Below are 26,637 nucleotides of genomic sequence, written 5' to 3'. Positions count from 1 at the left end.
GATGGGCCGGGGATCCAATGGGGACAGCAATGGGCCGGCGATGGAACGGGGCCGGCGATGTGTGTGCGATGGGACGGGCAGGATGGCGCTGAGGATGCGGGGCTCAGGACGGCTCTGCCCCGCTCCCACAGCACCGCGGGGAGCCGCGGGGTCCCATTGCCGTTCGGTAGGGCAGAGCAGCGCGGGGCCGCCTCCTGCCGCAGCCCCTCCATCAGCACAGCCCTCAGCCGGCCCCGCAGGGGGAGGAGGGGACGAGCCGGCGGACCCCGCCCGGCGCACACCGCGCTCCGACGGCCGCTGCTGCCCCCGCCCGGCCGCGCCGCTCCGCAGTCAAAATAAGAGTCCCCGGGACGATGGGGGCGGGCCGGGCACGCAGAGCCCCGAGGGGCCCCCCGAGCGAACAACCGCGGCCTGACAAAGAGATGGAGGTCTGAGTTGTGTGCGATAAAAGCCGGGTCGCTTCCAAAGCGCTGCTGAACGCGTTGCTTTGTTGTTCCGGTTTGTAAACCGCGTGGCAAATCGCACGGCAGGACGGCTGTGCTGGGCAGAGTGATGGGCTGCTGGGTAAAAACAACACGTGTGGCAGCAGGGAAAGGTTATATCAGCACAGCGGGGAGCTGCGGGTTGGTCCCAACCGGGGTCAACGAGGGAGGAGGGATGGGATGGGATGGGATGGGATGGGATGGGATGGGATGGGATGGGGTGGGATGGGGTGGGATGGGGTGGGATGGGGTGGGATGGGGTGGGATGGGGTGGGATGGGGTGGGATGGGGTGGGATGGGGTGGGGTGGGATGGGGTGGGGTGGGGTGGGACGGGATGGGGTGGGATGGGACGGGACAGGGTGGGATGGGGTGGGGTGGGATGGGATGGGATGGGGTGGGATGGGACGGGATGGGATGGGATGGGGTGGGGTGGGATGGGGTGGGATGGGACATGTTAAAAGATGGGCTGTCAGCAGCACAACCAGCCCGGCGTGGCTGTTGGTCCAAATAATTCCTCCAGGCAGAAAATGCTTCGATGGAGCTGCTGTAAGTTGAATGGAAAGCTCCAACATCCAGCAATGGGAACTGGGGCTGAGGAGGAGCTGCAGCCCTTCTCACAGTGATCAGCTCTGAGCCCAGCAAGCCAAGAGCTGCAAAGGAAAGCAGCAGAGCAGCGGGGGCCAAAATGGTGTTTGCTGGAACACAGCTGGCACTGAGATGGGCTAAAAGATGTGCACAGTGAGAAGGAAGCAGCTCGAGAACGGCTATTTTTGGTGCTTTCCATTGAATGCTGTTTGGAAACAATTATCTCACAGGCCTCTCTCACACCCGGCCGCTTCCCATCCTGATTGCAAACAGAAGAGGAGAAAAAAAACGAAACAATTGTTGAAGAATTGGAGCTGGGAATTGAATCAGCTCCTATATGTGAAGCTTTTGGACCCAAGAGCTGGATTTGGAAACCTTTGGGCTCCTTTAGGCCCACAGGAGCTTGCTGTGACTCCGTGCTGCAGCAATGCAGAGGGCAGCAGGGATGGTCCCATTGGATCCCATTGCTCTGTGCCTCAACATTGCTTTGCTGCCTTCCACCTGCTGCCAGCAGCCCACCCTGCGAGGACTCTGCTGCCACAGCATGCTGGGCTCAGCACCCCAGCAGAGGGAAAGAGGAAGCTTCCATCCCCGGGATGGCTGAGCAATGGGGAAAGTCTTAACTAAAAGCCGGGCAGCAGAACAAGGTGAGCAGAGTAAGAATCCCGCTGTATGAGAGGCAGCCCATGCAACAACACGGAGACAAACCCAGCCTGTCTCAGACACAGCACACAGGGAGCAGCCTTCCAGCTGACCCATGGGCCAGCATTATTAACGGGGGCCAGAGCACAGCATTTCTCTTGGAATAATTTATTAAATACAGCATTAAAATTTGAATTTATGAATTCCATCATTAAAAACAAACCTTTGTCTCATATATATATATATATATATATAATGTATATATTTAAGGACAATGACAATCGTTCTACCAGCGTTGGTGGATGTTGTGCCGGCGCTGCTCAGAACGGCACCTTCTCTACCCTAAAAGCAGTTCAATGCTTTTAAAACAAAAGGGGTTGGTGGTTTTTCTTTTGCCAAGGAAGAACCCAAAGCAGGGCTTGTCCCCAGCAGCCGGGGCTGTGAGTAAGCAGAGCTCTGAGGTTTGTTAGATATTGCCTGCCCAGTGTGAGGAAACGTGGGACCAATTCTTAGAGGTGCCAGAGGTGCAGTCTGCCATCTCAGCCTTGGTCGGATGCCCACAGCTCTGAGCATCCCAGCTGTGGTTTCCTCAGCTCGGGCAGTCAATGCTAAAAAGCTACACGAGGAAATAAAAAGCAAACAGGAAAACAAATCAAAACGTTACTTTCTGTATCCCAACTTCTTCCCCTGACCCAGGGGGTCCAGCAGAGGCTGCGAATGAAGAGTAGCAGTTTGTGCTCCCACTCACTCCATTCAGATGAGCAGTACCAGCCGTCCACAGGCCACGCAGCCCCCCGTGCTGGTGTGGTACCAAGATGAGCCTGGATGTGGGGGGGCAGCACCAAGGATGGGGCTTCCATGGGCAGAGTGTCCTTGGGCAGACGCAGAGGTAGCATCAGACTGACTTCTGTAACTTGATTGTCGAGTAATTCTGGGCTGCCTTAAGGCCGGGACAGCTGGGATGGAGAGGGTGCCCTGCAGGAGCAGGAGGTGGGGCACAGGAAATGGTGTCCCCTGTACAGATTGACAAGCGCTGGTCGTCCTAGCAGCAAGCAAGGATGGTCTGTCTCCTCTAGAAAGTTATCCTTGCTAAAAAGGCTCCCTGTTGACAGAGCCTGCTCTCCACTCAGCACAAGCAGACAGCGGTCCAGGTCACTGCCCGGGAACCAAAGGCTGCCAGTCACTCATCCTACCACGCAGGTACAGTGAGGGCTTGTGCTTTTGGCTTGGCAAGAGTCCCCGACCTTCCAACCCTGCCCACTCCAAGAAAGCTCCTGTTTCAGCTGCCCCTGGGACCAGTGAGGATGAGGAGGAAGGGCTGGGGCAGAAGTGATTCTGGAGAGCACACAGCCCACAAAAGAGAAGAGAAAGTTCACGCAGCCCAGCCTTCACCTACAGTGGAGACATGCCAAGTCAGGAGGATTTCAGATAAGGCATCGCAGGTGCTTTGATAGTAAAGCAGTTAGTGGTGACTACAGTACTTCAAATACAGGCTGCTGCAGAGGGCATCCCTGGGACAAGACCAGATCTTCCAGCTTTTGGTGCAGCGGAACGAGATGGTTCAGACCTCTCCTACACACAACACGGGCTGCTCTGGCTGCCCTTTTATTCTTCCCCCTCCCAAGAAAGAGACTCAAAAAGCCCAGGCCAGGATGTGCCATTTACTCTGCCAAGCAGCCACGGAGATAAAAAGACGCCTTGTGCTGTACCAGACTTTGCAGCAGGCCGGTGAACCATCGTGCCGACGGGATGTGGAGCAGGGGAGGCTAGTTGCCATTGCTGATGCTGGAGTTAGCACTGCTGCAGCTCTGCTCATAGGATGGAGGTGCCTCTGCAGGGAAAGCAAAGAACAAGAACAGTTATAGTGGGAAGTTCTCTGAACCTCCATCTATGTAGTTCAGTACGAGCACAGCAAGCTACTGACACGTGTGTGCAGGCACTACAGGACCCTACAGCCTGCCCTGCTGAAGTGACACATCCAAGGGTCCCTCATCACCCCAGTGCTGACTGCCTGGGTTATGCAGGTAGGGCTGTGCCACACCGCTGGTCCCAGCCACCCCACACAAGTCCTGTTCAGGAATGCAGCGTGCTGGGATTTCCCCAGGCTCTTCCATCCTGGACAGTCTCTCAGTGCCCGCCCCCACAGCTTCTGTCTCCAGACCAGATGCAGGCCCGCTCCAAAGCAGACAGAAGATTTCAGTTACATCACTTTCCTGGCTCTGCTCCCGCCAGCCTCACCACAAGCCAAGGAGTTTTTATATCTGTGGGAGGCTGGAAGCTCATTTCAGAACAGGGGAGATCCTCTCAGAATGAGCCCAGGGCAGCACGGGTGTGGATGTGGGAATGGACAGCTGGCTGTCACAGCCACAAGGAGCTCTTCCAGAGAAGGCAGGCAGAGTTTTCCTCACAATCCCCCCTGACTTCAGCCCCCGGCAGGCTGACATCTCTATAATCCAGGCTTTTCAGCTAGCAAAGAGACTCTTGTCACAGCAGATGTTTGCTATCACACTGCCAGACTGTTTAGGTCTCAGGGATGGGATGCTCACCGTATGGGTAGCCCCACGTGCTGTATTCTGGAGGCAAAATGAGCGAGCTCGCAGTGGGCACGGGCACCACGTTTCCTTCGGCGTAGTAAGGGATGGTGGCTCCTGTCGAGAGGCAGAGGGTGGGGTGATTTGGGGAGCCTGTCTGCTCCGAGTCCGCTTCCTGGAAGCTCAGTCCTGGGGCGTAGCTAAATGGCTGCTGCTGGGAATGGCTTTTGGTGGGGATCAAGACATTGTCCATTGGGTGATAACCGCCGGCAGCTTCCTCTTCCTCCGGGGGGGCACTGGGTACCACTGCGGATGGTAGGTGCTGGACAGACCGGGAAGGGCTCAGGGGGACCCTGTTCACTGCAATGTTGCCAATATAAATGGGAAGGGTGACTGAAACCTCTGGTGACTTGAGGGAAACCTGGAAGAGAAGGAAAAGCAATGGAATCCTCTTTGTTGTGCATTGCATAGGGCACAGGTAGGCTCACCTAACAATAGCACAAGGGCAGCATCACCCATCATTACAGACCAGCAGAACAGCTCACAATGAGTTCCTCAGCAAAGCTACACTTTTGATACCCACAAGGTGCCCCCATAACTGCAGCACAACCCACCAGAGCATCAAGCTGCTCACCTGGATATAGTAATCGATATGTATGAGGCTACAGCCCTGCAGAATGGACTGGGGCAGTGCTGGAACAAGGATCTGCTCCTTCCATTCTGCATGTTTCCAGGCTTTCACTCCTGAACCTTCCACCTCCGCGATGGTTCTCAGGTCGTAAATCCAACGCTTGGATTTGTAAGCCACTTTCTGTGCAGACAGGAATAAAAACAGCTAGCAGAAAGATTGCAACGATCATCCATCCCCCCCAAAAGTAAGGCAGGACACAAAAATCACCCAGTTGTTCTGTCAAACGAGTACAGATGTAATAAACACACACATTGCAGGGCAGGATTAACCCATCACTGTATTATGGTTTGAGCTGCTATAAGCAAAACACATCCTACCACTTCTTTCCTCAGGCAGAGGGAAACAAAGCTAACCAGAGGTCTGGACTGCTCGCTGCCCCCCTCCAGACAAAAGCAGCAGCAATGCTCACTGTGGTGAAAACAGCCAGCTTCACACTGGCCTTAGCGAGGTGGATTATCAGCACAGCCAAAGAATCACCCTTTTGGATGCTTACCTGGAGCAGACTGGCTACCACAGCCCCGGTGTCCCGGCCTGATTTGTTCTCTATGTCTGTGCGGAGCTGGATCACTTGCCCCACTATGTAGCCTTTCAGATCCGAGGTGGCCGTCAGAACAACATTGCCGCTTTTCACGAGCTTGTAGCTGAACTTCTTGGTAACTGACATCGTGTTGGGCTGCTGCAAGAACAGCGGAGACAGGTGGTGACCCACGAGTGTCAGAGAGCCTCCAGGAAAACACTCAGACCCAAAACAAGCAGGCAGCAATGTCTGCTCTAAGAGGCCATGAGGAACCAGTAACAGACAACAGGTCTCTCTCCACCATCCCTCCAGTTTTTCCTGTCCTGTCAGCACCTCCTCCCTTCACGTTCCCCAAAGCCAAACAAGAGAGAGAGATGCTTCTCTCAGCATGTTCAAAATTCACTTAATCCTCCAAAACAACGTGTAGAGGGGTCAAAAAATCACCGAGTGGGGACTGATGGCAGATCAAGAGTAGGAGTCCTCAGACTGCTCTCACACCAGCAGGACATGCAGCCAGAGAATTACCCAGACACACATTTACTCCCACATATCACTTATAACAAGGAGAAACAGTAACGCCTTGATGATTCCCAGCCAAGCTCATCCTTGTTCCTACCTCGATATCAAGGATGTCATTCAAATTGAGAGGGCAGAGAACATAAAAGATCTTGTTGCACTTGTAGTCCTTGGAGAAGCGAGGTGTGTCTATCACAGCTTTCACTTGATGGAGGACCTTGCCAAAAGGACCTTCAAATGATGTAGGAGCAGAAGCTGGAATCAAGACAGAAAGAAAAGGTGTCACAAGACTGAGTTAAGCCAAGAATTTCTGTGCTTGAGACAGTTATTCTTCACCTGAAGCACTGTGTGAGCATCCTAGAGACAGCGTGTATATATGGGGATGAGCACTTGGGTCATCCGAACTCCCTGCAGAAGGCACCCCACAGCACAGCACACTGCACCCAGGATATCTGGCCAGATACAGGCCAGGACCTCCGTGCCCAGGTGAAAGCCCACAGGGTTCTGTCCAAGCTGCCAGCAGCAGTTTTGCTCCAGGTAGGAGCATACAGCTTGCCTAAACTCCTCTGCTGACTGCGGCCAACCTTACACTCCTCCCTCTGCCATCTCTGGACCCAGCCTGCCTCCGCCAGCTAAGTCCAGGGCCTCGGCACAGCTCCCAAAGCTGGGAAAGCCCTTGCTAATGTGAAAGAGCCTCCAGCCGTGTATCTGCATCATACCTGGCAGCAGGAACTGGAAGGAAAAGTTGTGCTCCCCAGCTGAAAGGACTCCTGTGGGAAATAAGAGAAACAGGTAAGTGGGAGGTTGTCATCTTGGAATGGTATTTTTAGAGCACAAGCTTCTGGCAAGAGAGGCCAGTGCCAAGGGAATGCCACACAACTTACCCAGCTGCCTTCACCCATGGACACCACCTCACTCACCCTCTGCATGCAAGGAGCAATGACCCACCTGTCCCTGGGTCAGGACACTGCAGTGTGCGGCAGAAAACCACAGCTGTGAATTCCCACATATGGCACCAAGTGCTTCAGGGAAGGCCGCAGGCTTCCAGCCCAGCACTGGGAGTTCAAACCTCAGTGCTAGTTTTCTTCAGCTCCCTGCAACTGCCACCTCGAGGGCACAGGGCAGAGCCAAGACCTGGCACACAGCTCCAACCCCAGCTCCAACCCCAGGTCCCCTTCACCCAGCTGGATCCCCCATCCCTCCCAGGGGGGCAGTGACCCCAACCCAGCCCCACGCTGTGAGCTGTGAGCATCAGGAAGCTCCTCAGGCTGCCCTCATAAAGAGTAATCCACATTTACTGAATGAACATAAGAGGTATTGTTTCCAGATTGGCAGTGCTAAGAGGAGACCTGGATACCTATTAACTCAAGCTCTGTTTGTTCTGCTTTGCAGGATCACCGCTGGAGGTACTAAGGCTCTAAATTTGGTTAGCTGTTCAGCTGATGCAAGAGCAAGGAGGCAGCTTGCCTGTTAGCAGTGTTGGCTCTGCAGAGCTGACAGTAACAAAGCCCCGGTACCAGGGGATCAGGTGGGTTACACGACAGGGGAAGGGAGCAGAGAATAACCCCCATTTGCAGCATGTGCCCAGGTAGATGAGGCAGAGTTCAGCCTGGTCCACAGTTCCTATTAGGGAACGTTGCACTGCCCGCAGCTCCCAGCACACACAGCTGCAGCTGATCTCATCCTACCGCTACAGAAAGTCAGGAAGGAAAGAAGAGCTGTCTGTTTATACACTTAGCCTGTACAGCAAGGAGGTGGTTTGCCCATTGCCATCGCTCTGAGCCAAAACACGCTCCTGGTGATCTCGCTTCCCATCCCCAGCTCAAACCGGATATGTAGGCTAAAATGCAACATGCCGGCTTGTCACAAGGTGGAGGCATAAAGCAACTCAATGCCTGCTCTGGAAGCCTCGAGACACCCCAGCCTCTTCCTGTTCCCTTCTTGGGAAGGGCTCACTCAATGGAGGGCAATGCTCGGATGCAGCAGGTGCCTTTGCTTGGAGGTTTCCAGCACAAAGTCTCACTGACATGAAGAACTCAGACAGTGCTCCAAGAGCTCCTGCCTCTTATTAGGACAAAACTCACAGCCACGTCCTCACCTTTGGGAAGCAGCTTTAAGCAGCTCTGAGACCCTTTACATACAGTGAATTTTCCAATGGTTGCAGCAGCCTGGACCAAGCGCATCACGTGGCATTGCTTAATGAATGACCAGCTGCTCAAAGGGCCCCAAGCACGCAGTGCCTGCACTTGCTGCCTACACTGCAAGCCTGGAGGCCACTGGAGCAGGGAGCTCTGGGCAGCCCCAGGCAGGCATACCCAGGAGTTCAGTGCCAGAGCTATTCCTGGGACAAGGCTTAATAAAAATAGATGAGGAAAAACAGAAGATCCTGACCACGATGGGAGGCTCCTGCTCGGCAGGCTGTGCTCGGGTGCCTGGCGGACTGACAAGGCTGCTGGGAAGCCCGCATGCTGCAGGGCACAGGCAGACATTCACAGCAGCCAAACTGCTCCCCACTCCTGCACCAGGAGCTCTGCTAAGGACACACTTAAGCAGAGACCAGGCCAGGTTCACAGGAGCACAGCACGGAGCTGGATCCACTCACTGTGTGCCCCAGGGCTCCCAGGCAGCTTTTAAATGCACAGAGTGAGGGGAAAGAGCCGTGCAAGCTGCCACAGCCTCACTAAGCCATTACCTCACCATTCCCCAAAGCCCGAACAAAGGCCACAGTGTGTTCAGATGCAAAAGCTTTTCTTGAAGTTTACGTGCAGCTAAAAATATCTTGAGAAAGTCATTAGGCAGGGGAGGGAGTCGGCTTAGCAGGGCTCTGCCATGGGGCTGTACCTGCAGCCCTCCTTCCTGATAGGAACCCAGCCAGCAGGGCTCTGCTGCCCCACACCCTACAAAGAACTGGAGGGAAAGGAACTGCTGCCATAGGAAGGGAAAACAAGCAGCGCAAGGAGCTGGAGCAGCAGGGACAACACTAACAGTGCAGAGCAGGGAACAACCTTGGAGATTTCCCCTCTTGCTTCCGCTGCCAGTGAGGGTTTGTCCAGACACAGAAGGACTCTCCCTTTCATGCTCAGCCACTTCCCTCGCTGCCACACTGGGACAGAAGCTTTGTTTGCACCAGTGAATGTGGAGGAGGGCTGGGAGGACTCGGTGTGCAGAAAGGAAACCCCTTGGTCCACAGTGCTCGTACTGAATTCTCTGCCTGGTACCCAGGAGGTCACTGGGGTGCTCAGTGCCCTACAAGGCATCCCCCAGGATGGGGAGCACAGCCCTCAGCCCAGCTCCACAGTGCACAACATCTCAGAGCATCCCATGCTGCTCAGGGCACTCATTGTCACACTGTTCACCTCGTATTCTGTGCAGGGACAGAGGTTTCAGACTTGCCCCAGGGTCACACAAGGCTCCCAAGCTCTCAGCTCGAGCTGCCCATGCCCTGAGCCTGCCCTGGAGCTGCACCTGCAGATAGGTTGGGACTGATGCACAAAGGTGCAGACAGCCCGGGCTGGTAGGGATCCCCTGACAGTAGAGCTGAACTGCACAAAGCCTGTATGCTTCCCAGGTTTTTCTACAGCTTTCCCTTTGCAAACAAACTGCTCTTATAGTACAGGTGGGACCTGAAGTTCAAAGCAGTGCTGCCACAGAAACAACAGCCAAATGCTTCCTCCCAGCCTGCTGACCCAGCTCCAGCAATTCCATCCCAAATCCCTGCAGGAGCCAGGGCTCAGAGCCCAGCAGTGCCTCCTGCCCGCCCACAGCAGCCTACAACCACCAGGACAGAGTGCCCAGGTTAGTGCCAGCAGGGCACGGAGCTGCAGAGAAGCCAGCAGAGGGCTGGGAGATGCCTTGGCCACTGATGCACAGCAACGATAAACTCAGCTGAGCTGCATTACTCACCCCTCTGAAATCTCACACTCTGATGCACTGGGAGAGACAGCCCAGACGTCTGAGCATGCCAGAGCCTGCGGGGCCAGACAGCTGTAACGGCAGCGCAGGGTGCAGCACTCACCTCTCCCTGCCTTGCCAGGCTTTGCGTACAGCTCAGCGAGGGCTACAAAGATGGATATTCAACGTGCTGCTCCCTCTGTTCCACAAAGAGGAGGGTCCTACCTGTTCTGCAGCCAGGACCAGGAGCCTGGTAGGTGTCCTCTACTGCAGCACGGAGCCAACACCTGCCTGACCTCCAGCCCTGCTGGCTGCTACCATCCTACCGGTGACAGCAGACAGTCCTGCTCTGGAGCACAAACAAGTTCAGCCTTTGGACAGGACATACTTTTCCGTTGTTCTAACAGGGGAGCAGCAGGCCTGGCCATATGGCAATATCTCTCTGGCTACTCAGCAATGTATTGAGCGTGCTGGCCAAAGTCTGCAGAAGGGCCAGCTACCTGGTGCCTGCCGGCTCCCTGCCACTGCTCACAGCAACAGGAGCTCCCTGCAGCATCCTGCTGCCCCAGGGCAGGTGAGCTCCTCAAAGCCACCAAATTCAGCAGGTATCAGTACTGCAGATGCCCAGCTCAAGTTCTCCTTGGGGCTGACATGATTGGCATCAACGAGAACAGCAAGAAAGGAGCAAGGTGCTGGTTGGTATTTCTGAGCAGAGAAAGAGAGCCCTGCCGCTGCACTGAGGGCCAGGATCCCAATTCCTCAGCTCCTGGAAGTGGCATCCCTTCACACAGCCTTCACAGCCCTTTGCAGCCCAGCAAACTGCACTGTAAGCAAAACCAGGGCTCTTCTCACCCAGGAGGCTGTCTCAGAAGGGAAGCATTTCGTTTTGCCTGCGCTGGGGAACTCTGAGGGATGCTGGGCACTCACAGCATTAGCACGAGGACTCCCACTTTGGTGGATTAAGCTAATACACGGGATTACAAACTACAACAAATGAGGGTAAATGCACCCATTTGCTGGCACAAGCCCAGCAACAGACACAGGGGCTCTCAGAAGGAGCACCAATAGCCTGAACAGCCCCAACAGCCAGGGGAGGACACAGCCTTCAGCCTGGCTTCAATTGCCCAAAGGAACTGCTGCTATGGAGCAGCCTTCAGCTGAGCAGGGACAGTGCAGAAGCAGCGCGGGCACGGCCCCAGCTCTAGGCTCCCATTCAAAGCAACTTGCTCATGCTGGATTAGCTGCACGCAAACACACAGTGGGAACAACCTCCGGTGCTCCCATATGGTTAATGCTGCCGAGATAAACCTTTCTGTAACACAGGAGATACACGCAGAGGAAGGAAACACACAAGAAGGCTCAGCAGCGAGGCTGCAGTGAGGGCTCGGCTGCTTACACTTCTCTGTATCAGCAGTTCTCAGTGACATTTTCAAAGAATTAGTAGGATTTGGCAGCACAGCCATGCTGCAAAAACCTCTGAGGATTAACAGTGATCTATTGAGGCAAGAAATTAGGAAATGCTGAGAAAGCTGCTGAGACCCACATTGACTGCAGCTCTTAACACATGGTTTTCCTGGGCTGAACGTGCTGTTGCTGCTCCACAACCCGCAGCACAGTGTGGGCACAAGCTGGAACCAGAGACTCCTCAGGGCTCATCGCTGCTCACGTTTGCTCTCACCTCCCCCAGGGTTGTCCAGCCCCGTTGCTCTGCTCCCTCCTGCAAACACAAACCTGAGAACAGACCAAGCCCATTCCTGCATCCTTCCATACCTGCCCAGTCAGGTCATCGTGCTTTTTGAATCCTGTTGCAAGACTGAATTGTAACCTTTCAGCCTCTGATGGCTGGGAAGGTGTTGTGCCAGGCCAGCAGGGAAGAGGTGATGCACAGCTGCCCCATTTTAGCACTTTGCACAAGAAATATGCCAGGGGAGGAAGCAGGTGTAGCAGCCAGGAATTCCCCACAGTGCCTGCTAGCTAGCTAACAAGCTGCCAAAAGGAAGGTCAGCTGGCAATTACAGCCAGCTCCCTGCATGGGTTCGATTCAGGTACAAGCAGGATTTAAAGAAAAAGTCTACCTTTGCATGCACAATCCATCCACAGGATGAGAGCTGTGTGTGCAGCCGGAGACAGAGCATGGCCAATGCAAACAGCCCTGTGCAGGCTCATGGCAGACCTGCTCCTCTCTGACTGAACGAGGCTGGAGCTGCAGAAGGGGAGGGGAGAGGAGCTCGAGTCCTCTGCAGAGCTGAATTACTCCATTATATGGGATCAAGAGAAACATCTCTCTGTCTGAGCAGTGGGGACAAGCAAGGCTATTTTGTACTCGCAGCAACTGGTGTACTTGATCTCCTGTACCGCAGTTACCCAGGGAAAACCAACACCACTCACGTCTGTGGGTCTCCCTTCATCACTGCATTTGTTTTCCTCCCTGCAAAAAGATGACCCAAGACGAGCCAGCATCAGCGAGCAACGGGCCAAGCCAAACTCAGGTCAGGTGGGAAAAGCAAACCCTCCCCTCTGGGAGGCAAAACAAAGAGGTCCTCCCCTCTTCCCCCCTACAAGCCAAGTGACCTCCCCAGCCCTGCATAGTGTCCTCAAGCAAACACAGCAGTGAGGCCCTGCCTGCATGCACTCAGAGCAGCTGCTGCCCTCAGCACTTCCTGGCAGCTTCTCTGTAACGAGCAGAGTTCATTAAACCACTGGGCTGCAAGTCATTGCCAAGGCTACAGCACGGACCCTGCGCAATACCCAGCTCCTAGAGGCAGGAACACAGCGGTGAGTGGGGCCTTCTTAGCTGCTGCTGAGCCAGGAGGGAGTCTGAGCCCCCCCCCACACTGATGTTGCTCTGATGTAGAAGCAAAGAAAGGAGTTAAGGATGTAGCCAGTGCCTTAAATAGTGCCTTGTGCTGCAAAGTGGGCGCACAGGATATTTTCATGGTCTGTCTCCTCTCATACAATAGACACTCTTTAAGAAAAAAGAAGTCATGTTTGTAAAACAAATGATAGATGATGCCACATGAGACTGGCTGCCCCCCCCCCCGTAGTTGAGCAACAAGGTGTGTGGGTGCAGAAGAGCAGAGATGCTCTCAAATGCTTGGAGAGTGTTCCAAGTCTCCATAGTTTTGCAGACCTCTTCTCTTCCCCCAGAACGTCCTTCAAGAGCACAGGCTGTTTTTCTTCTTATTTATTTTGCCACTCAGAACATGGGAAGAGATCACGCAAGCATTTTATCACACTGAGCTTCCCTCTCTGCTCCACCTCACAGCAGCAGGGCTGCTGCAGCCCCAAGGACAGCAGAGCTGGGCATGTGGTGACTGCATGGCCTTGGGGACACCTGGGGTCCTCCCTCATGGTCTGCCTGCATCAGCCCTCTGCCAGAGCTGCAACCTGCTTTTTTACCCAGTACTGCAATGTATCTTTGCAAGACAGGGCAGTAGCAGCACCACAACACACCTCAACTCCAAGCCTGGTGGTCCTAGAAGCCAAACTGAGCAGCAAGCCAGCCACCTCCCTTCCTGGGACCTGAGCAAGCAGCACCGTCTCCAAGTGAGGTCAGTTTCCCCTCCATGCTAAAAGCTCTGCTGGAGAAATCGCTGAGCTGGCAGGAGCTGCCACTTCAGCTTCACCCATTTCCTGTTAGTAGATCAAAGGATCAGTGCAGCATCAGAGGACTGTGCTGCTGGCCTGGCCCACTGCCACCTTACAATCCCTGCTACAGCCACTGCCCTCAGCAGGTGAATACAGGCACCTCTTGATTCTGATAGGAGCCAGAGCACAGCATAAATTATTTATGCTAAGGTTGACCTATTTAATAGCAGAATGACAGCATTCATTCCAGCCCAGATTCCCCCGAGGCTACTGGTGTCACTTTACCCACAGGATAACACAGCCCCACTGCTGTATCTCCAGGCACCTCGACTGGCAGCTGTGCACTGGGAGCTGCCATAGGCTGCTCATGCCACACTTCCAGTGCTTCTCCTGGAGGCTGAGCAACACCTCCATATCCCCTTTCAGTGTAGTTCAACCGCTCCCAGCCTGCAACCAGCTTCAGCTGACCAGTTTTGATGAGAGTTTTGATACTTCCATAGGTAGCACATGGAAAGCAGAGTCAGATTAAGCCATCGGGCTTTCACAACCACTGTGCTCAAAGACATCCACCAGCATCAGCAAAGTGGCTGCTGACAGTCCCATGCTAAACAGAGCAGGGCCAGAGGACACCCCACATTTCAGGTAGCTGCCAGGTTGTGCAGCCGATTGGGATGCCACTCTGCACAGCTCATGCTGTCTCCAATATCGGCTCATCTATTTTGTGCACAAGTCAAAGCAGCCTATGAAGGAGCACTTCACATCACTGCACTGCTGCAGACCAGAGTCAGCCACCTCCCAGTAAGAAACCACACACCCACAGATCACCACCGAGCCCTTGTGGAGCTCACCTTTGTCTGCCAGAGACAGCGTGCTGTTGAAGTACTGCTCCTCCACGGTCCAGGCAGTGTCATTGATCTTGTTTGACACCCCACAGAACCCAACGCAGCTCACCTTGATGGCTGTAAACGAGAAACAACATGCATAAGTCAGGGAGAAAGCAAAGCCACAGCGATTGTCCAGAGCCTCATGAACACACACAGGGTAATAAAAGGGAGCAGGGGAAGCAGGTCACACCACCAGCCCAGAGCACATTTTCCCCTTGCTCTCAGCACTACCGCACTCTCTCTGCTCCCCCAGTGCTGCTTGCAGCTGTCAGCACCAGGACGTTCTCATGCTGGCTGCCTCACACTGTAAAGGCCCCAGCAGTGACTTCAGGAGTGTTGGTGCCTCTCAGCAGCCAGAGACCACTTCAAGAGAGAACCTCCACCACCAGGGAGAGATACAGGACTCACAGCAAAGCCACACAGCCAGGTCCGGAAGCATTTCGGATGCCATTCGACCATCCCAAAGCAAACACAGAACTGGAGCTGTTTGTGCCCTGCCTTGGGAAAGTCGTCCCCGAATCTGCCCTGCTTGTTACACAGCAAGAGGCATCTGCAGTGCTTTGCTCCAGCCTGAATGCCTCCTGTCCTGATTCCCACCAGGTTTTGCAACATCTTTAACAGATCCCACAGAGCTCCCATGCTGGACCTGCTGGGTTCATCCTTCTGCTTGCAGGAAGGCAGCAGAAGCCACCAGACAGGCTCCCCTCCCAATTCACCCACCCACTTGCTGCATCCAAGCAGCATCTCACAGGAAGCCTCTCCCCAGGAGGCAGGCAGCCAATCTGCCCCACTCCAGGGCTGCCTTCCTGCTCCAAGCTCCCCACCTCCCTCCTCCCAAGCACTGAGCTGCAAGTGATGCTGCTCACAAGCACCTCACACTGCTCTGTGCAGTGCCTGCCCTGCCAGCCCAACTCAAGGTGGAAAGAAACCCCAAACCCAGCCCTCTCTGCAGGGGGAACACGGAGCTCACACTCCAGCCCCCTTCACTGTGCTTTGCCATATGAGTTTGGACTGAACAGGCTGCTTGGGGCTCAAAGTCTCCAGTCCCAAAGGAGGAACAGCCAACCCACAGCCCTGCCCACCCCGTCACAGCCTGACCATGACCTGAGGCACCCAAGCACTGTTTCATCCTCAAGGGCAAGGGATGAACAGCGGCAGATGCCAACTCCCATTAATCAAGCACCACTACGCACTGGCTCTGCCTGCATCTGCGAGGCACACCAGTACTCCTGATGCTGGGGACAAAGCAGTGCATGGCTGTGCTGAGCTGCAATGGGTCCTCTGGACCACAGAGCAGTGTCAAGTCCTTCACCCCCCCCCCCCTACACATCCACCAGGGAATCACACTGCTCCCATCAGAGTGCAAAAGGAGAGGCTTTAGCAGGGTGGGAGCTCTCCCAGCACAGACAGCCTGGCTGGCTCCACTCACACCAAGCCCAGGCTCAAACACTCCGCTCCCGTGTTTTCACATGGGAAATGTGAGAAAACCCCAGCAGGAACAGGAGGAACCGCCCCGGAACAGGCTCCCCACAGCCTCCCTCAGCCGCAGAGTTTAAAGATAAGGACCATCTGAAAAGTTTAAAGATAACTACCATCTGTTGCAACACCAAGACGCTGGGCTGGGGATGGAAGGCTTCCATCTAAGCCTGCCTGCTGCACTGCAGCGCTCAGATGTTCTTGTTCCTATAGGCAGGTGGGTAGGCACATTTGCACACAGACACTACTGCCCCATCTCCCTTCCCATGAGAGACAGGGGCTCAGCAGTGCCACATTCTGCAGCCCAGCACTCACAGCCAACCTTTGGCTGCTGCTCCCCATTGCAAGCTGGGCTTCCCAGCAACAAACCTCACGCAGACTCCACGTGAAAGCCTTACTGCAGTTAGCTACGGCTGCTCTATCTCAGACTGTCCACGGGGCTGTCAAGGCTTCACAGCTGACCACCAACAACCCAAAGAGGCCACAGCCAAGAGAGAAGGACTTTGTCTCTGGGTGGCCCTGTACTGTCACAGTCCTGAAGGTCACTCCTCCTGGGGCACACAGGCTCTTGCTCACAAAGAGGAGCCGGGACATGCAGCAGCTGACGGGCTGAACCCAGGCATGTGGTGCTGGGGGCAGCTGTGAGCTATAAGTGGGGTCAGTGGGACAGCTCTGGCCAACCAGCAACACCAGAGCTGCAGCAACTGGAGCTACCCGAGGTGCAAAGCTCATCAGCAGGGCTGCCAGGAAACTAAATGCAGAGCCTGAGACTTTCCAGGAGCTCCCTGCAGGCAATCTGCACGCCAAGGAGCAGATACAGAAAATGAGTTCGTACATCAGAACAGCCCGATTCCGGCTGTTAGAAACACGTAAAAAAACGCCTCCTAAATCCAGTCGTACCAGCAGCCCCAGTTCCCATGTTCCCACACTCTGTTTACCCAGGTTGCTTTAAATAAATACAGGAGGAAAAAAAAAAAGGCAAAAAAGCTGTAGGGGAAGTGGAGGGGTGAGCAAAGAGCAGCAAGAGGAGGAGAAGCGAATCACAAAGCGATGCAGAAGGCAGAGGCCCTTCACCCCATGATCCCCCAGCACTCTCAGAAGCGGCAGCTTGCATCCAGCCAGACGCATCTTTAGCAACGCACCGCAGCACTCGCCAAGTGCTGGAAATAAAAGGAGACAGCTCAGCCATATCCATCTCTGCTCTAAGCAAAAATAGAGATGCCAGGAGCTGGGCACGTCTGCTTTCTCTCCCAGGGTGATGTAAGGAGAGCAGCCGCACACCTCAGATTACTTTTTCAGCCAGGGAGCTGGCGCTGCATTGCAGGCAAGGGGAGAGCAGAGGGCATGCAGCCCCCACCCCGATTTCCAGAATCCAGCTAAGAGCCCTGGGTTTCTGCCAGCTGAAGCCTGTGCCAGTCAGCATCTGGATGGATGGGCCCAAAGGATTCAGTTGGGAATGGCAAGCCCACTCCCATAAGCACAGGGCTAGGCAGGTTGCAAAGCCACCCCACAGCATCCTCACTGCCCACACACAGCACATCCCAAAGGCGCTTGCGGAAGGGCTGCTGCGTGCTTGGCTCCAGACAACAACAGCAACAGGGAGGGGAGGAGGGCTGTGAGAGCCCAGCAAGTCTGCATCAGATAGTCTTCATTTCATGGAGAAAAGCCAAGAGGAGCCCGTTCCTCACCCCTCTCCATCGCAGCAGCAGCAGGCAGCTATCAGCATGCTTCAATTAGATTCTCCCCTCTCCCCACCAGTCGCAGCACCCAGGCACAGCCACAGCCCAGCCCCTGGGACAAGGAGGGGACAGATGGCCCAGAGCCGCCACCACCACTTCATCAATGGCAGCTGGAAGAATCTGTGCCTACAGAACAACGAGCTGTCACTGCAGCACTGCGGGCTCATTTCTTTGGGGTGGGGGAAAAGAGACCCCACAGCAGCCCACAGCCCTTCCCTCCAGGCCAGCTGACAGCACACAAACTGCCAACCCCATCGGGGCCAGGCTGGGGGACTCGAGACCTGCACACAGCACAGGAGCAGCTCGCAGGCAGTTTGCAGAGACTCGGTGATTCTTAGAAAAGCTCTATATAAAAAAAGGACTGCCCAGAGGAGTTCCCATCTCCTCCTGCCCCAGAGCTCAGCACAAGGGCACTAAGGGGACTCAGCCTCAGGGAAGGAGGTGTCCCCATCTCTTCTCCAGCTGTCACAGTGGAGCTGGCTCTGCCACGCGATGCAGGAGGTCCATGCTGGGTCTCCCACACACCTTGCAGTCAGAAATGCAGACTTCCCCAAAGAGAGACCAGGCAGAGCTGTGCCTCCTGGCCATGTCTCCTCCCAGACAAGGTCAATCCTCTCCCTTTGCAAGCTCTCTCCTCTATCACAGGCACACAGCAGGAGTGGCTGCTGTTTCCAGCCCCTACCCCAAATCAGAATTCTGCACACAGCCCGGAGAAGAAAGCAAGCTGCTGGGCTCCTGCTAAGGACAAACTGCAGGCTTTTCTCCCTCGCAGAGCTGACAGGTTTATTTATAGCATCACAGAGTTTTATCAGCACGCAGGCTGCCCTCGGAGAAAAGGGGTCATCTTGAGCATCTGGAACGAAATCCCTGGCTGAGCACGTTGAACGAGCCCGTCTTCACCCACGTCAGGGGAGGACGGGAGGAAACCTCCCTGGTGAGTAGGGCCAGCTGGACACCAAGGGGACAGAACGTATCACTGAGCCCTGATGCAACAGGCCCAAAACCTGCTGCATCCCACCTCGGCTGTATCACCAGCACTGGTAGCCTCCTTCCTTCCATCCATCAGAAACAGAGGGGCTGCGGATGAGAGGAAGGCCAGAGGAGATGGTGGAGTCGTTCTTCTGGTGCAGTTTTCAGCCTCTGGAAGCTCTTTTCTTTCTGCTTCTCACGGCATAAGTTCAGAGAGGGAAATTCTGACCTGACTGCAGACAGACACACCTGCCCTCCAGTGCTGTGCTCAAGTCTCGCTGCATGAACACTCAGAGCATCTCTACCTTCAGGGCTGGGCCTCCAAACAGCCCTATGGGAGGGGAATACAAGTCCCACACGGCCGAGGTGCAGCGGAGCAGAGTCGGCACAGCTCGACCCAATGCACAGGAATGCTGCCAGGACCTGCAGCACTGCAGCCCAACCACAGCCCAACCACAGCCACCTTCCTTGGGCTGAGCCGTGTGAAACTGAAGAGAGGAACCACTTTTTTTATAGCTTGCCCAAATGGAAAGAGGTTTCCACCCAGCACTTAGCCCTACTTTGGGCCGAAGCAGTTAGGATATTCCAGTACACACGGCTTCCTTGTCTAAAAACAGAAGAACAGGGCAAGAAACCCCACCACAGTAACCACACTGCAGGTCCCAGGAGGCATTCCCGAGGTGCTTAAACACCAGTCAGGTCCACACTGTAACAAATCACTCCTTTAAACTCATTGTCAAACATGCTTGTTCCTTCCCTGTCGGCACAAAGCACACCAGCAGAACAAGCTGGCCATTGACCCACTGTGACCAGGCTGAGCTCTGATGTTCTGGGAACACAGGTTGGCCCATGACCACCACAGCTCTGCTCTTCCCACTCCCTGGGCAGGTTTAATGACCTCCTCCTCCACAACCCCTGGGTTCTGTACTGCAAATAATCAGCCGACTGATCAGGTTTCTCTGCTTACCACAAAGAGGTTGATTCACCAGAGCCTACTCCCTATTCAGGCTCTTTCTAAATAAAGCCTTCAAAGAGTTCTGGAAATTCATGCTCAACAGGCTCACAGCAACACCCAGGCAGGAGGGTGGTACATGGGCACCTTCATCTAGGAGCTGTGGCTCAAGCAGCTCCTCCAGGATCACAGATCTGTCTGAGTTGAAAGGGACCTTAAAGGCCACCTGGTCCAACTCCCTGCAACGAACAGGGACACCCACAGCTCCTTCAGTGCCCAGAGCCACATCCAGACTGACCTTGGGTGTCTCCAAGGATGAACCAACGAAGCAAGCTCACAGCTGCCTGGACATCCTGGTGTGAGCAACAGGAGCCATCTAGAAGGAAAGCAGACAACAGAACGGGGACGAGCAGCCCCACAGCTCTGTGCTGCAGCCCACCTGCCCTGCCACTCAGCTGCCAGGCAGCAGCTCTCAAGGAGCAGCCAGAGCATGCCGAGATCTGCACAGCTCAGCTTGGCTGCTCCCAGGCACGAGCCCATTGCCAGCTCACCCCTCCTGCAGGGGAGGTTTCAAGTGCCTCTTCCTGAAGAGCCTTATTTATAGCCAATAAAGTCACTCAGCGACTCCCCTATATGCACGCAGCCCAGCTCCCTGGCTGCAGGCATTATACAGCACAGGACGGCCATGGCAAAGCACAGCCATGTGCTCCCCTGTGCAGGTTTCTCACACCATGCGGAGCTCCCAAGCGCTGCTTTCACACATCTCGGCTGTCAATAAATACTCCTCCCCCAGTCCCAGAGACTTGGGAGAAAGCAGCCAGAACCCACTTCGTTCTGCATAAGAGCTGCTCCTATGATTTCCTTTGATGCCATTCAATGTAAGCAGCTGGATTCTCTATTTATAGCAGAACCATCAGCTCGGAAAGGCAACTTATGTTCTTGTTATTAGCAGAGCATCAGATTCATAACAAATCCCTACTATGCTAGGAGGAGTACGGGTTCTTAAGACGATCCACACAGCCAGCCCCATACTGATGCTCTCCATCAAGAAAGCATGCAGTCAAACCCACCCCGTGAGCCTTCCTCCCCACAGATGCTGCCACTCTGACCCCAAATCTTACTGCAGGGAACACCTGGGGTTAAGGTGGGTGCGTACACACGGGGGAGGAAAAGTGAGCAGCAGCAGCATTACCTCCAGCTGGAGCCAGAGCCATCAAGAACGTGGCTCCTTCAGCAAGAACAAAAGACTGGAAGTTATAAGCATTAACACTCCAGAAATGATTCATGTTTCTCGGAAACAGCCTTTTTGCTGCGGATATCTGATAAGCTCCGGTTTTCAATCCAGACTAAAGTGCTCAAAGGTCAGGGCATTTTTAAACTAGTTCCCTAAACAACTGCGGACTGGCACAGGGGTGGAAAGCAGGGTCTGTCCTTATCTTGGGACACCCCCATATCCTCTCAGGGTGCTGACACACCTGTAGTAGCTTCAGACCACAGAGATGGGCAGGTGTCTGTCTGCTTTCATCTCTGTGGTCTGAAGCTACAACAGCTCCAGTTTTAGATCACAGACATGAAATGGGGACACGCAGGCACACCTGCACACAAGGCCCACAGCCGTCCGTGTCCTTTGCACTTTTCCTTCCCCTTGAAGCACTTTCCACTTCCACAAGACACTGAGAGCGACAACTTTAAGAGCAGCACAAAGAAAAATCACACACTTCCACAGGAACTGCTGCCTTCAGAGGTCACACCAGAGACTGCACACGCAAGATCTCAATGCTCAGCCCTCAATTAAAGGGGCACCAAGCTGAACATTCAGCTTGTCAGGCTGTTTCAGGAGCACCTGCCCTAAGCAGGAGCAAAGCTCCCTCTCTCCCAGCCCCCCAGCTGCTGCCAGTTTGCAATGTTCCTACAAGGAATGGGGAGCTGCCTCAAGAAGAGGGACAGAAAGCCCAGAGTTTCTTGCTCCAGGCGAGGGAGCGTCCCCCTCCTGCCTACCTGACTGCAGCTCAGAAGACAAGCTACGCCCCTGCCAGCTCCACGTTGCTCCGGGGAGAGAACGCACAATCGCACCCTGTTTGTCACACCTGGAAGCAAATCAGACTGACAGAGCTCCACTCCATTTGTTCTCTGGTTTTGTTAAACAAGAGGGAAGGCCACAGCACATCTCCTTGCCAAAGAAAGCAGCAAACAGTTCCTCAAGATGAGCACAAGTGGTGCACGGGCGGGGGGGGAGATGCAGAGAGCGGCACATGCTGCAGAGACACAAAACATTGCTGTGATTAGTTATTGACTCCAGAGGAGCTGAGTTCCAGCAACAAGCCAGCCAGGATAGCAAAAATCCTTCTTTTGTTCCCCAGTCTCAGACAGGGTTGGCCACGCAGCTCACTGCTGTCTCGCTCCAGACAATGAGAAAAGAAAGTTAATCCACTGCCGCTGCTGCTGGAGCCATCCGGCCTGCTGGGGTGATGCTGCAGAGCGATAGGAGCAGTGCTGTGTGTCACTGCCAGCCACTGCTGGGTCCCACCTTCCAAAAGCCCTGGGCTCAGTCGACTGCGTGCTGCTGGCATCGCGCTCCTTCACCAGGCTGCATCCAGAGCAGGGCTGAGCCATGGGGTCCTCCTGCCCATCTGACTGATGCTGCTCCACAGAACAGCCCAAACCACAGCCCTTCTGCAGGAACATCTTCCCGTGTCAGACTCCAACAACACAGGGACTCAGAAGTGACCTTCTAGTTTGGTTACACAGCTCAGGAGCTGCCTTCAGCCCCCTTCTCCACTGCCAGATCTCCCAGTTTTCCAGATGAGAAGTCAAACCGTGAGCCTCATTTCAGGCTCTGCAGAGAGTTACATACCCGGGCACTTCTAGAGCACGAACTGACAGCAGTGTATTTTGCCTGCAGATTTGTAGTTCAAAGGACTGATCTGAAAGTCAAGTCATCATCGCATAAACCCGGACAGCTAAATAACAGAGTGGAGAGCATCGCTCTGAAATCTGCTCCAGGAAGGGCTTTCAGTTTCTTTTCTCTCAGTGACCTGGGAGAGTTGGCTGTTATTTACCGTTACACTTCTGCCCACAAGAAGCATCACTGAGCAATAGGCATCAGGGCTGAAATAACCCACATGGCCCTGGATGCTGTAGAACAGCGAGGAAAGCGCTCCAGTAGCCCTGAGCAGCATCAGCGTTGTTGCAGCCTGCTCCTGCCAGCAAGCAGGGCTGCCCATGCTCTGCGAGGAACTTCTTTCCCTCCCACCTGCCCCAAATTAACTCCACACCCAGCTGTCCCAGTGCCAGCTTCCTGTTAGATTCATTATTCTTTGCACACAGGCATTTGATGGTTTACCCAGCAAGTCAGGCACAGCAATTAAGGACATGGACTCCCATTAGTGATATCCCTCGAGGCCCAGAAGTTCTCAGAGGAAGACCTCAGTCCAGGCATGGCCATGGGGTGAGCTGCCCCACTGACGTGGCCCCAGAGGGTCCACATGGGTCACGACAGGTGAGTCACTATTTGTGACATTGCTGCACGGCCAGCGAGGCCAATTTGTTACTGAACAGCCATTACTGCCGTCACAGGGCTGGCAAGGAAGCCAGCGTAGGTGGGAGCATTTATGATCCTAGAAGGTGTGTCTCCAGTTAAGCTCTCCTATGACCCAAGACTTCCAGCTTGTTTGGTGAAGCAGAGCGAGCTTTGTTCGCTTGCACTGACCATCCTTTGATAGGGGCAGTTTCCAAGAGCCATAAAACAAGGTACCGTGTGAAGTCATCGTCTGCAGGCCTGTTTGTGTTTGCTGGCTCAAAAAACACCCGCGACGTCAGAGCAGTCCAGGAAATAGAAAGCACCATACCTGCGTGCTGCGAGCATGGCCCTGCAAAGGGGAAGCACCGCACGCCTTCCCCAGGGAGCTGCTTGTCAGTCCTGGTCATGGGAGCTGTGGGTGAACACAGCACAGAACACGAGCTGGGGAAGCCACCTCTCCCCAGACCCAGCAGAATCACATAGAAAAAAGGGTTGACCCCAGTGCTCATCCAGTTCCATGTGCAGGGAGCACCAACCAGCAGCCCAGGCTGCCCAGAGCCACATCCAGCCTGGCCTTGAATGCCTGCAGGGATGGGGCATCCACAGCCTCCTTGGGCAACCTGTTCAGTGTGTCACCACCCTCTGGGGGAAAAACTCCCTCCTAAGATCCAACCTGAACCTCCCCTGTGTCAGTTTAAAGCCATTCCCCCTTGTCCTGTGACTATCAACCCCACATGCCCAGAAGGCACAGTGTGGCAGAGGCTGACTGACCCCACTGCCATCAGGTCCAGCTGCTGTTGTACCCACAGGAGGATGCTCCAACCACTCCTCCCATTCTCCTGAAGGTGAGACCTGCCCAGCACGGAGCCCAGCACCCTGCAGACACGGGCACCATGTCTCCACGTGCGCTGCTTATCTGGGCCGGCACAGGCACCAGCCATGGCAAGCGGCCACCCCAGGGGTGAAGCCAACAGCTTCGATGCATGTGCCGCCTCTCATAGAGCCCAGCTCCCAAAGGACAGCTGAGCCCACAGAGACGCACCCAGCGGGGCGGCTGGAGGTCAGCGTGCTCCAATGCCTGCGGTGGAAGGAGCTGCTGGGAGCAGCCGGCCAGGAGACCCAGGCGCTTTATTGGGAGGGAGCTAAACAGCCGACAAGCCCGCACTTGTCCGAGATGCTGCTTCTCCTCCCGAGGAAGCTCCCAAAAGCCACCGTGAGCACCTGGGAGAGGTGCTGCAGAACAGGAGCAGCGCGGCGGCACGGCCATCTCCCAGCTGCGTGTTGAGCTCTTTGGTCATCCTCACCCCCAGAGTAAAGCCGTCCCAGAGGCAGGAGCGAACAGGACGACCCCAAGGAAAGCAAAAATAACCAGGTCGCATTTCCCCCGGCACAACACGCGTAACCGCTGCAGACTCCTCCGGAACGAGGCAGCCCCCGGACCAACAGCCCACCCCGGGGGCACGGAGCGGGCAGGTCCCAGACCCCCCCTCTAATGCAACGGGATGCTCCGGACCGGCGCGGCCCAAAGGCTGCGGAGCGGCTGCCAGCCCCGAACCCCGACCCCGCTCCGCACCGACCGCGCAGCGCCGCCGCCCGGGGAGCCCCGTCCCCATTCCCGGGCAGGCCCCGCGCTCACCTCGGTACTGCAGCGAGCCCGACAGCCGCACGGTGACGGTGCCGGTCAGCGGCTCTCCGGGGCTGTAGATGACGCGGCTCTCTCCCAGGCGGATCTCGAACAGCTGCACCTTCCCCATGGCCGCTCCTCTCCGCTGTTACCTGCCCTGCCGCTCCGCTCCGTGCCGCTCCGCCGGCCCCACCGCCCTGCCCCGCCGGGCCGCCCCGCCTCCGCCCGCCCCGGACCGCGCCGTAGGGTCGGGGCGGGCCCTGAGGGAAGGGGCGGGCGGAGAGACACGGAGCGGAGGGGGGATGTGGGAGAGGGATGGGGATGTGGGACGCAGGTGGGATGGAAGGACGCAGTTATGGGGTCGGGCTGTGAGGGAATGGCACGGTTATGGGGTGCACGCTGTGAAGGAAAGGCACATGAGGGCAAGCTGTTAGGGAAAGACACGACTATGGGGCCAGACTGTGAGGGATAGAGCTGCAGGGGGGAACCTGGTTGTGAGGGCAAGACACAGCTATGGGCTGTGGGGAAAGGAGCCAGTTATGGGGGCAGGCAGTGCTACAGACCCAGTTATGGGTTCAGGCTACGAGGATAAAACCCAGCTGTAGGTTCAGGATGTGAAGAAAGGACCCAACTGTGGGGTTGGGCTGTGAGGGATGGAGCCAGGTGCCCAGCTCCATCTCGCCTCCCAGCGCTGCCTCTAATCTGATCTCCCTGTAATTCTCCCTGCCCAGCTGTCTCTCTTCTCCCCCCCCCCCCCCTCTTTATTTTCTATATCCCCACTCAGTTCAAGTGTCCGGTGGGAAGCATGCAGGCACACAGCACAGCACCAGGGCTGGGAGACAAGCCCAGGGAGCTGCAGGTCAAGCAGCAGGCCAGCACCCCACATTGCCCTCTCAGTATGTCCCCTTTGCTGCGTGATCCCATTTCAAAAAGTCTGTTAAATTAATAATAATAATAATAAACGAATAAATCGCCTTTTCTTCATTCCACAGCAAACACCAAACGTGGTGCAGGGGAAAGGCACCTCCCAGAGAGGCTGATGACAAGCAGGTTGTGTACACGGGCGGAATGAATAAGCGTAACAAGGGCTGTTTAGCCATCTATCCGCAGAGCACACACCCAGCAGGACGGCCGGCCCCGCACCAACACCAGCCTGAGCTCCAGGAGCCTCCCAGGTCCCCTTATGGTGGGTAAAGCCCCACCGGAGGGGTCTGAGCGCTGCCTGGGTTGTGTATTCTCAGCACACGGGGCTCCTGCTGAGCAGCTCTTCCAGGCCGTTTCTCCTCTGCTGCTTAAAAGCTACTTTTTCTTTCCAGCCTGTGCATCATCGCAGGAAACGAACACCCTGATGGGCTTGTGCCAACAGTTTAAGTAGCTCATCTCCTATGGCGCACACCCTCGGTGCTTCCATACGCCGCTCTCCTTGCGCTGCCCTTTTAGCTTTTGTTTTGCCACTTTTCTCTCGTGTCTCTCTGTAAGATGAGCCTGCATCCTCCATCATCAGCCCCTGCAGCAGTTCCCTGCCCATCTCTCCAGGTGGCATTGCCAGCAAAAAAACAACCAACCCACACCAGCAGGTGAGGGGCAGCAGAAGCACCACAATTGTAAAAGCCTTTTGCTGAGCTGAAACCAAACCCGTTACACGCTGCACTGCAACACTCCTGGTGCACTGAGATCTACACTCCTTGTTTGCAGGAAGGTGTTTGTAAGCATGGCGAAGTTACTCCCTCAAGGTCATCAAGAGCATTAAAGGGATTCCTGTGCTAGGAGCTGAACAAAGGCATCCTGGCTCCAGCCGTGTGCTTGCTGCAAGACAGCGCTGTGCATCCCAACAAACACAGGAGCTCTTGTGAGGCTGCCAGCAGCAACACCACGGTGCTGATCCTTTCCCAGACCGCAGTTTAGCAACCTGCAGCACATAACGAGGTGGGCACCATCCAATATGTGAGCCCTGCAGTGCTGTGGCACCTGCCATTCCCTGTACATGGCACAGCAGTGCTCAGCTCAGGAGGGATTTGCTCAGCCCCAT

At 55.3% G+C, this 26,637-nt stretch overlaps 1 protein-coding gene across 1 annotated transcript; it reads right to left on the bottom strand.

Annotated features, from left to right (window-relative positions):
• Positions 1-1,865: 1,865 nt before the first annotated feature.
• Positions 1,866-24,930, bottom strand: ARRDC1 (arrestin domain containing 1). Its single transcript, XM_072352360.1, has 8 exons — positions 24,621-24,930; positions 14,293-14,403; positions 6,685-6,735; positions 6,066-6,220; positions 5,426-5,608; positions 4,876-5,052; positions 4,257-4,662; positions 1,866-3,541 (listed from the first exon to the last, which is right to left on the bottom strand). The coding sequence occupies exons 1-8, from the start codon at positions 24,736-24,738 to the stop codon at positions 3,477-3,479; spliced, it is 1,266 nt and encodes a 421-aa protein (XP_072208461.1). The 5' UTR covers positions 24,739-24,930; the 3' UTR covers positions 1,866-3,476.
• Positions 24,931-26,637: the final 1,707 nt, after the last annotated feature.

Source organism: Excalfactoria chinensis, chromosome 18, assembly GCF_039878825.1.
Source record: "Excalfactoria chinensis isolate bCotChi1 chromosome 18, bCotChi1.hap2, whole genome shotgun sequence".
NCBI lineage: Eukaryota > Metazoa > Chordata > Aves > Galliformes > Phasianidae > Excalfactoria > Excalfactoria chinensis.
Note: the sequence above shows the minus strand (reverse complement) of the source record. Positions and strands in the feature narration are given on the sequence as shown.